The sequence below is a fragment of the Pangasianodon hypophthalmus genome, chromosome 29 (genome assembly GCF_027358585.1).
Source record: "Pangasianodon hypophthalmus isolate fPanHyp1 chromosome 29, fPanHyp1.pri, whole genome shotgun sequence".
In the NCBI taxonomy this organism is placed as follows: Eukaryota; Metazoa; Chordata; class Actinopteri; order Siluriformes; family Pangasiidae; genus Pangasianodon; species Pangasianodon hypophthalmus.
The window spans coordinates 14,386,537-14,398,248 of NC_069738.1; the positions used below are offsets into that span (position 1 = coordinate 14,386,537).

Consider the following 11,712-nt stretch of genomic DNA (forward strand, 5'->3'; position numbering starts at 1 on the left):
TAACATTCAATCCCTCTGCTTTCCACTGACCAAATTAATTCCTTTCCTGGTCATTTTGCAATAACATTTCTTCTGCAAAGGCTGGGGGGTTTGGGATTTGTGGTCACAGACAGAGTCTGTGCCTTCAGTCTTGGATTAAAGTTATTTGCAATGTGACATTTTTGTGGTTGCTTGTATCAAATCCAATGATAATCCTAAGAGAATCATCACCCTCAGTATTATCAAGGTATCATAAATCTACTGTTAGTTAAATAGTTTTCATTAAATGAAGCTGTACATACAATGTGATTTATTTAATGTTTAAAAATATACAAAATAGAATGCCATTTATTACTCTACCAGTATCTCTATCAGTTACGAATAAAAAAATGGAAACAGCCTGAGCAGATAATATACCAACAAATTAAATAATTCCATCATATGTAGCTCATACTGTACATTGGGTTCAGAAAGTATTCAGACCCATTCATTTTTTACTGTGTTATAGATTTAATTTAAAATGGATTTCCTTTTTTGCCATTAATATACACAATTTATAAGATCTAAAAATCCCACCCAAACAAGTCCAAAAGCTATCTTATCACTGCATCCGCAGCCTATAGGAGTGAAGCGCAAAGGAAACAGATCCAGGCCAATAACAGCAAAATTTGAATTAATCAAAAGCAAAGAAGAGAGTTAAATTGAACCAACTTTTGGTTCTTTTCTGAAAATAAACAATTACAGGAAACTCTCTACTGGGGGAATCTACAAACATCCACAGAGAACTGCATAGTTTAAAAACATTTATTCAAACCTCAGTAATGAAAACCATTCATCTTCCTCTCCTATTGTTCTCCTAAACTAATCCTATACAGCACCCATACTATGATACTCTGTTTACTCCTTATACTTGTACTATTTAGTAACAAGAAAACAAGAAAAAAATAATAAACGATTTAACAGCAACTTAGCAACTGCTATTCTGATCATTAGTGTACAAATTCCTACAAATGTACAAAAAAAAATGAATACAAGGTTTAGCATTTACTGAACTTTTATCTGAAATATTATTTAGCAGGAAACAAAATTATGGTTATTAAGTAATATGTGAATTGGTTAAATGATTCCAATAAGCTGTTACATATGGTACAGATAACACATCCTGTTAAATAAAGAACAAATGAACATTTTTAACAGATTTTCTTAACCAACACCATGAGAAAATAACAACATAATCAGCAGTCTGAGTAGTCTAACTACAACCTCCGATTTCCTGAGAGAAAACCTACACAGTGCTACTACATTATATCTCACTAAGGGGCGCAAAACTAAAACCACGACGTGCGCTGAAGCCGCAGGGCGCTCTCTCAGGGTGAGTAGATGGCGCCGGCTTGTGGCTTTCTGCTCCCCTTTCTTTTTAAATTGTTGCTACGTCCAGAGAGAACGTCAGTTACTAACGGCCTTTATTAATGGGCTGTACTGCACCACATCCACCAATGATCAGTGACCAGGTAAGAAGGACTTTATTCAGGGAAACAACCAAGATGCCAAGTGTAGTTCTGAAGGAGCTGTAGAGATCCACAGCTCAGATGGGAGAAGCTGCTCACAGGACAACAATAGTGAGAAGAAAGCCATTAGTCGATTGGAGTTTGCCAAAAGGCATGTTGGAGACTCAACAAACAGTGTGGAAACAGGATTCACTGGTTCGATGAGACCAAAATTGTATGTACTGATAGAAACTTATCCCAGCAGACTTGGAGCTGTAATTGTAGCCATAGGTTTTCTGTCAAGTATTGAGCCCAGGGGTGAATGTTTATGCAAACAACAAAGGTCTTTTTTTATCTTTGTGTCAGAATAAAAAATATTTTGCTCCTTTAAATGTTAAACACATTGTGTGGTAAAAATCCCAGTTAAGTCAATTTCGTTTGCAGGTTGTTTCACTACAAAATGTGGGAAAGTTCAAAGGATGCAAGGCACTGTACATACACTTCAAACATTTCTGTTACTTGTGATAATCTTCCATTAAATATATTGTTGGTTTCATTTTGAAGTATGATTTTGCAGCCTTTTGCACTCAACTGTGTGAATCTAAATTCATTAGTCCTACAGCTATTTGTCATATTTCCTCCTCCAAAACGACCATAGTGTAAAATGGGATATTTCTACACTTAAAGTGGGCCAATGGTACCTTACAGCAATGTTCACATTTAAGAGTCAAAAATCCAAAAAACACATTTAAAAGAGGATAATAATAATAATAACAACAACAACAATAATAATAATAATAATAATAATAATAATAATAAATGTATATTGATATTGCCTAACACAAACAAAACTTGTTTCTCTGGTTTTTGATATGTGGGAACTTTCATCCACGAGCAAGTGAATTTGACTATGACGTCACCAAACAGGAAGTGAGGTCATATCTCAGCAACGGTGTAATGTTTTCAGACCAAACAGACCATGACACAAGGGGCTCCAAGACGGTTTTTCTAAATTCACTTCTTAGGTGTGCTATAGTCCACAAATTAGTAAAACTGCTCACTGGCGATATGTTTAGCGATATAACCTGATGTTAACAAAGTGCCAATGGAACAAGGAAGTGTGTCAGTATCTCAACAACGGCTTGACCATTTCCATCAAATGTTAGTGTATCTGCTTGGGAACAAGCCCCAGTGGCCCCAGTGGCTTCTGGACCCATCTCTAAGGCACGGGGCCAAAAAGTGCTTGGCCCCTTAATCGCTGCTTGACGCTATATTGTATTTTATTTTTAACAGAGTGCAAATTTCTTTCCATTTTGTTATGCCAAGATACGAGCAACCAAACCAAAAATATATGACAAACTATTTAGGTGAAGCAAAATAAATGACAAAAGCCTAACAAAGCAAGGCAAACTGGACAAAACAGACCAACAGGCCAGTCACTAATCAACAGTAGAAATATGAGGAATTGATATGAATAGATAAATGTATTTAATAAAATCCCACATAAAAATTTGTGCGTTTGTTATACTACTGCTTTTCACTTTAACAGGTTGAATAGCTGTAGAAAGGGCTGGGCTTCTCCACGCCCACTGAGCAACAGCGCCACAGCCAGAGGACCCGGATGTGAGCTACAGCGATAGAAGCCGAGAATCAAAGGTGAGCTGCTGAGATTTAAATCGCTTCATTTAGTTAGACCCACATTATACCTAGTTTGTAATGGGAAAACTGTAATAAGAATATCGTTGCGTAGTAATTAGGCTGACTTAGTCTAACGATGTGCTTCATTTAGTGGGTCGGTTTAGTCGGCTTGTTTCCTTTCCCTCGCGGATTAGCTAGCTTGCTAACGCTCTCTGGCTGAGTGTGACAACTTGCCTTGCGCTGTCAACACCTGAAACCCTGAAAAGTCTAAAACTGACCCTCTAGGAGTTAACGAGACTCTTTGGCTTTGGGCCTGAACACTAACACACTTTACAGGACCACTCTGAGAAAAGTTAAATACGCTTAAATAAGACGGTTAGCTAGGATTTGACGCTTAGCTAATGATAAGTTATGTATTGGCCTGCTTTACTTCCTGTCTAACAGCTAACTCTCTCCTAATGAAACTAAATCTGTTACTCCCGTAAACCACGATATTTATATATACATATATATTTTTTTAATTTATCTTCGAAGAAGTGAAGAGGCAGTGTGCATTATTTTGACTCTAACGCTGCCCTGTGCTGGTGTAACGCTGGGGAGGAAGCCGAGGCGCTGGGAGTGGAGGAAGCTGCCTCGCGCGCTGACTTCATCAGCAGTTTGTTCTAACTCAGAGAAATTGTTCTGAGACTAAAGAATTCCGCATTTCGCAAAAATCCTGTGATCTGAATTTGTGGACAGTTTTATTTGTTATATTTATATTATGTTCTGTAAAGCCATACGTTTGCCGGGTCTTTCCTATAGACTGTGAAGGAGCCTGGCTAGTTATGCGGAAGTGCAGACTCCTGTGTGTCTGATCAGATAGCAGCACGGTGCAGGACACAGCTGTGACATTCATGGATCCACTACATTTCAATATTTTCTGTCGTCCCATGGTGTTTTGGGAAGAGAGAGACGACTAAATTTTGTTCTTTTCAACTTGATTTAAGGTCCATCTATTTTTGGCATGTTTATATGTGACTGTGTTTATGTATGATGTATTGAATTATATTTATGATGATAGAACTGAAAAAGAGAGATTGGTTGAAGTCAGACAGGCGTTTGTGTTTCAGCTTAACTTGGCATCAACACAGCAGAATTTATATTATAAACACTATGATTCATGGCAGTGGTGTGGTCAACAGTAGGCCCAGCTGTATAGCAGGTTTCATCAGCATGTGTGGCGTTAATGTCCTCACTGGTCACAGGACACATAAACACAGTAACGCTGTTCATCTGTTTAATTCATTCTCATTCTCCATTCTTCAGCTTTTAACATGCACAGCACTTTAACCACATATGTACCAAAGTTTTTGTAACAGTACAAGTAAAAACATAAACAGATTCATTCTTAAATATTTGCATTCTGTCCCGTATGCACTTTTTTCTGTTTCCCTCAGATGCAGACCATAAAATGTGTGGTGGTGGGAGATGGTGCGGTGGGAAAGACATGTTTATTGATCTCCTACACAACCAACAAGTTCCCTTCAGAATACGTGCCTACGGTGAGTGTAGGAAATTAATCAGTTTACCTTACCAGATGAAAACCTACATTAAAACATGCAAAGCTGCAGTGAGATGTGAAAACTAACAGAGGAATTATAGAGAGGAAGTAGACCTTAAAAAATGGAGTTGAAACGAGTACTGAGAGTTGGACCTCCTAATGCAACAGCAGTGCCTCCAGTGGTGTTATTAACAATAGGATCCAGCTGTTATGACAGAGAGATGAGTTTCCACATGTACCTGGTGTGACTGAGCTTGCCTGTCTTTTGTCATGTCCTGGCACATTGTGTTGTTTATATGTATGACTACAACACCCACTTTGTGTCATAGAAACTGTATGGATAAGAATCTCCATTGTGTTTCCTGTAATCGCATTCTTGCTGTACTTGAAGGTGTAGAAGTTTATGCATACTGAGCAAGGCAAACTTTTAGAATGTCTATTAAAAAAAAAAAGTGGGATGGGCAGTTGAAAGTTAATTTTATCACTCATTTTGGTAGAAGAATGGAAAAACGGCCAAACATAAAATAAAATTGTTTAACTATTGATGACCTTTGGTCTTCACCTATGGTGCTCTGTTTATTTCTCTACATTATGACCAACCCACTTGAATTACAAAGTATTTACTCATTCAAATAGTAAAATAGTGTATTCATTGAAATTCACATTTCATTGTTACATAAACTTTCCAACCCAAGTATCACTCAATAACAAACACAAATATATATTTAGTGAACCAATTACCTACTACAAGTATTGCTAGTGACTCATATATAACATTATTTACACTTATGGTGGGCCCTCCTACAAAATAACACTCGTAAATGCCAGGAAATATAAAATAGATGGCTACCTCCTTACACTCGTTGCTGGCCAGATGTGATGCTTAGGTTCAGAGGGGCTGCAGAATAAATGGCCACTCCACTCACTATGTGAGCCAAAAAAAAAAACCTCAACTCACTCACCAGTCCTGAAGCAGCAGTTTGCTCTCTGTTCATAGTAGGACAGCATTGCCAGAGAAATTTTGAGCCTTGTGGAAGCTCAGACCACTGTCTGTCTGTCCCTCGGAGCCTTTGCAGCTGATTCACAGCTATGAAACTCAAGAGTAGATAATGTAATATTTAATCAAGTACATAATCTAACACTGATAATAAATGAACTTTAAAAAAACTGTTTTTTGCTGTTTAACAAAGTCAAATGTATTGACTCATTGAGACATTTATTTAACATTTATAGAAGGACTTGTCATTGTAAGGAGCCTCGCGTGTATGTGCTTTGTAACAGTCGCGGTGCTTTGTAAAGTTTCCCAGCTTAGGAATGTCTTCAGGACAGAGGACTTTATGCTTTCTGTTTTCTTGGTAAAGTGGGAGGCTGTGTTGTGAGAACGAGAGAGAGAGAGAGAGAGAGGGATCCTGGCGAGGGAACGGCTTTTTATTGCAGCTGTAATGTACAGTTCCCTCCGAAAGTATTGGAATGGCAGGCCAATTATATTGTTTTTGAAGACTTTTGGGTTTGAGATTAAAAGATGAATATGAGATGATAGATCAGAATTTCAGCTTTCATTTCCTGATATTTACATCTAGATGTGTTAAACAACTTAGAACATGGCACCTTTTAATTGAACCCACCCATTTTCAATGATCAAAAAATATTGGAACAAGCGACTGACAGGTGTTTCTTGTTGCCCAGGTGTGCCCTGCTGGATTGATTGTTTAAACAATTAATAATCTGAATGTATATTCTTGGTTTGAGCCCTGGGTTTTGCATGTGAAGCCTTTGTTGTTTAAAAGGATAAACCAACATGAAGACCAGAGAGTTGTGTATGGGAGAAAAGCAAGCCATTCTGAAGCTGAGAAAAGATCCATTGCACAAGCACTGGGCATAGCCAGTGCAACAGTTTGGAATGTCCTGAAAACGGAAGAAACAGGTGCACTTATAACCAGACGGGTCTCTGAATAAAAACCCCAAAAACAACAGTCAGTGACATCAACAACAACCTCCACAGGACAGGGATGCAGTAGAATGAATTCAAAAGGGAAAAACCCACCAAAAGAAACAACAACTGAAAGAAGCTGTGCTACAACCCTGGAAAAGCATCACAAAAGAAGAATGTGACCGTTTGGTGATGTCAGTGAGTCGCCGGCTTGATACAGTTATTGAAAACAAGGGATATATAACTAAATATTAAGTGTTGTTTACTTTAAGGCTATCTGTTCCAAAACTTTTGCTCACCTAAAGATTGGATGATCTGCCACCAAAGGTGCCATGTTCTAAGTTGCTTAACACATCTAGATGTAAATATCAGGAAATGAAAGCTGAAATTCTGATCTATCGTCAAATGTCCAAAAGAAACCCAAAAGAATTGGAGACCTTGGAGGAGACCGTAAGTGAGAACAGGAAATAACTTGTCTCTTGGACGTTCCACAAAATTAAATCTAACTATAAACCGTTAAAATGTGCAACAAGTTGTTAATTAATAAATGAATGTAATCGTTGGCAAATCACTGTGGGATAAGTGGAATAACATGTCCAGACGGTGCAGTTATACAAAAATAATGCTCTTCAAATTGTGACATGCATGTAGTTTTTGTTAAACTGGCTCCATAATAAAAAATTTTCTTTGCAAGCAGACAGCCAAGGTAAGGTTGAAAAGTAGCCTAAATTAAATAATTCACATTGTTTTGGTGAAATATATTTATGGTTGCTTAAAGTTAAAGGGTCAAAGTATTGAGCCCTAATAGGGCCACAATGAGCTTTCTCTTTTGTGTTTCATCACAATAGTTTATGACTTCCCTTGCAATTGTTTGATGTCTTTGTTTCCTCTGTAAAAATCCCCTTGGATCTCACTGATAATCAAGCGTACATCTTTCTTTCTCATATGTAGACCATATTATGTACACTTAAAACATCTGTCTGTACCCGTGAAGCTCTCCGCAGTGCTGTGACTGATCATCAATAAACTTGACTGCATCCTCAAGATTTTAAAAGTTCTTAAAAAGTCCCCTGTGTTTCAGAATGTGCTTGAGTGTTTGTTTACTAATTACATAACCTTCTCCATATTTTAATCCAGCTTCAAAGTAAGTGCTATACCATGGTATATCAAAATGGTATACCATATCAAATCATGGTATATATATCATGTTATACTGCTGGGTGTGCACCATGACAATGTAATGTGTGGAGGGACTAAAGCAAGGATTGCAGGGGAACCTGAAAGATTTGCGAGGGAGCACGAGAAGTATTATAAGGGAAAATAAGTTTTGTTGAGAATTTGAAGCCTGATAATGCCACAATGATAATACCCTCTCATTTACTGTGATGCTAGCGTTTCACAGCCATCACATATTGAAAAGGTGACATGTGGCTTCAGTGTGTCAGGAATTGGGAATTAGATGATTAACTTAGGTGAGAAAACTGGGTAGAATATTTTTTAAAAAATAAAACATTTTATCAGAAATTGTAGAACATGCATTTAGAAATTTTGTGAAGTAAGACAAACAAGAAAAGTAAACAGGCTTTTTCAAGATTCTATAAAACTTGTATCTCAATTACACTTGGCATTAGCATAAAATATCTGGACATTTAAATCAAAATGATGTTATCATTCTGTTTAGGTATGTTAACATGCTGCAACATCTTTGGTGCATCAGAGTGATTGTGCTGAATGCATGTGTATTCTCTTTTTCTCTTATTATAGGTATTTGATAACTATGCAGTCACTGTAATGATTGGAGGAGAGCCATACACACTTGGACTTTTTGACACAGCAGGTACAATGAATCAGGTTAAAGATAAATAACTGCCCCTAATTAATCCCAGAACTTGACTACTAATTACACTGCAAAGGGACAAAATTTTGTTTGTCCACGGAGTTAGCCCAGTGAGCTGTAAATACTACATATGGTTCACCAAATCAATTCAAACTTTCTGTCAAGAAGAATTAGACCAAGGCTGTAAAGTTTTAAATTAAATTAAATTAAATTAAATGACCTAATTTAGGTACAACACTTTAATAGGAATACCTGTACACCTGCTCATTTATGAATTATCCAGTCAGCCAATCATGTGGAAGCAGCACAGTGTATTAAATCATGCAGATACAGGTCAAGAGCTTCAGATAAAGTTAACATCCAGCATCAGAATGGGGGAATGTATCTGAAAGTCACTGAGATCACATTTTTCCCCATTCTTGTACTTCCTAATAAAGTGGATGGTAAGTACATATGATTCTGTAATTAGGTGTATGAGTCAGCAGTTACTTTATCTCAGTCAAATTACAGACAGTTCCTTAATAAACAATCAAAAGTTGTTGTGTGCTACACAATTTTATATCAATCAAGGAAAAAATCATATTGGTCTCACAGTAAAAATGGTTAGGGGGAAAAAAAACAACACCGTTAGGGTTGTCCTAAAGTTAGAGGACATTTCAGGTTAGGCTTCTATAATCCTATTTTTCTACCTACAGTAGAAAGTATAGCTCGTTGTTCTATAATAGTTGCTGTCGTAAATTAGAGCATAACTGTAGTTGTTGTGGTTACTAAACAGATAGGATAGGATTTTAAATTTATGATGTTTCTGTAATATGGCCCCAGGTTATACATGACTGGTTCTCTTCAGGTTGTTCACCATCATGGGAGTCTCTACCATGTTAGTTTTGAAATCTGAGCCTCTACTTTATTTACTTCTGATGTACAAACTACAGATTTTAAGGTAGTTGGCTACAATCCCAACAACCTTCAAAATGTCTTAATTACTGCTTTGTCATTAACATTTTTGCTGTTTAGGTCAAGAGGACTATGACAGGCTACGGCCCCTGAGTTACCCTCAGACAGATGTTTTTCTTGTGTGCTTCTCCGTTGTCTCACCTTCCTCTTTTGAGAACGTCAGAGAAAAGGTTAGTGTGTGATGTGCAAATGAGAGGTTTATGTATATTTTTTTATCTGTTTTAAAAGCCCACAGAGAGATTCTAGATATTTAGAATTAATGTTTTAGATCACCTTAATTATGCCTTGTTTCTTATGCATGTTTGAGAGACATAATTTGCAAATGGTTGGGTGTGGTTATCAGTAATTGTAAAGGTTTTACTTCTCTACATTTTTCAACTGCCATTTTTCATATATATTTCTCTCTCTCCTTCAGTGGGTACCAGAGATCTCCCACCACTGTCCTCGAACTCCATTCCTGCTGGTTGGTACTCAGGTGGACTTGAGAGATGACAGTAACACAGTGGAGAAACTCGCTAAGAACAAACAGCGCCCACTGTCGCCCGAGAGCGGAGACAAACTGGCCAGAGACCTCAGAGCAGTGAAATATGTGGAGTGCTCTGCCCTCACACAGGTACAAATATTCAGTAAAACCACTTTCTACAGCTTTGTCTTGTTGTATTTGTGATCTTTCTTCCTTACAGTATAGTCAGCAAACAGCATAACTGATTTGTGCATATAGTTTTATTGTAAATGAGTGATGCCTAGATATGTATGTGTACCTAATATATGTGCATATTAATAATGTACTCTACCCTGACAATAAGATACATTTACTGGCCAGCTAACCCTTTAAGGGTCTGACGTGAGCTTTATCCAGGGAAAAACCTTCATGTACGTCCCTACACAGGAATAAAATAAACTGACTGAAACCAGTACAGTCAAGCAAGCTGGGCAGAATACTCGAGAATACTCATCCTGTGAACATTTGAACCTGATTGACTTGGCAATCAGTCCTCTACATTCTGCTAAATTTGTGCATTTGTCATGTGAGGTAGCAGCTAAAAGGTGTGAACTGACAACAGCAAACTGGATCATTTGGATAAATAGATAAGTGTCTTCTTATAGGAAGAGTGATTCATCTTTATCAGTATATAATAACATACATGTTCTATCCCTTCTGTTGCTCCCTACAGAGAGGATTAAAGAATGTCTTTGATGAAGCCATCTTGGCTGCCCTGGAGCCTCCTGAGACCAAACCCAAGAAACGCTGCATTCTCTTATAAAAGAAATTTGGGAACAAGTTGATGGGGAGAAAAATGTGAGGCATTCAGACAGTGCCTTTAGTTTTACAAAATTAAGAGTGGTTTGTGTGGTAATATGCTGACATCTCTCTTCCTGACTAATAGCCAGTCTTTCTATACAAGACCTACCTATACACAAAAAAATTAATGCGTTCAAAACATGGAAATGGATGACTGGCGTTTTTTTTTTCTTTCTACAAGTCTGCCATTACTTAAACAAACAACCACTTAAATGTGTTTTTCACATCCCTCACTTTGACTTTGTTTAGCCTCAGCAGTCTTTAAAAAAAAAAAAAAAAAAAAAAGACCATGCTAAAGCAATCAGTTGTTTTCCTTCTTTCATTCCTTTTCATTGAGGCAATTGGAACTCCAAGTGTTTCTTACCACCTCTGCCCTCTGCAGGACTTAAACTGAATTTTTTTTAATGATTGTGGCGTATTAATAATGACACAAGTATTGTATGATTATTTTTGTTTTTATTTTGGTGAGTGGGTGTTTAACAGTTAGGACTTGGAGATTTTAGTGCAATTTTTTTTAATATTGTTTGATTTCTTTTGTGCTGTTTTTTTAGGTGCCACTTTATCACCTTGGTTGGTCTTTTTGACTTTTAAAGAAAAATGCATTATAATCTATTACATTAGCTGGTCTCTACATTGGTAGCCATGGTAATTAAAGCAATAATAATTTACAAGTAATAAAAATGCAGGATGTGGAACTGATGTGGGAGTAGATTTTATGTGTAACTGTAATATAAAAAAAAAAACATGAATTGTAAGGAGACCTTTGTCATATTTTATGCATTTACACATTTTCTTCAAATCTAATACAGAAATGGTCTTTATTTCTCAGGGAATTGATTTTGATGTCCGCTTATTTGACCTACACTCATAGTAGAAATCCATCCATCCATCACTTGTCTGTACCGCTTATCATAGGGTAATGGGGAGCCTGGAGCATATCCCAGAGGACTCGGAGCAGGGCACAATTGTGCACACACTCACACACCCATTCACACACTATGGACGATTTGGTAATGCCAGTCAGCCTACAACACGTCTTTGGAC

General features: G+C 37.2%; 1 protein-coding gene across 1 annotated transcript; it reads left to right on the forward strand.

Moving 5' to 3' along the window:
- The first annotated feature begins 2,467 nt into the window (after nucleotides 1–2,467).
- On the forward strand, nucleotides 2,468–11,501 carry cdc42l (cell division cycle 42, like). Its single transcript, XM_026928144.3, has 7 exons — nucleotides 2,468–2,491; nucleotides 3,016–3,122; nucleotides 4,541–4,645; nucleotides 8,339–8,411; nucleotides 9,426–9,535; nucleotides 9,781–9,978; nucleotides 10,541–11,501. The coding sequence occupies exons 3-7, from the start codon at nucleotides 4,541–4,543 to the stop codon at nucleotides 10,628–10,630; spliced, it is 576 nt and encodes a 191-aa protein (XP_026783945.1). The 5' UTR covers nucleotides 2,468–2,491; nucleotides 3,016–3,122; the 3' UTR covers nucleotides 10,631–11,501.
- The last annotated feature ends 211 nt before the right edge of the window (nucleotides 11,502–11,712 follow it).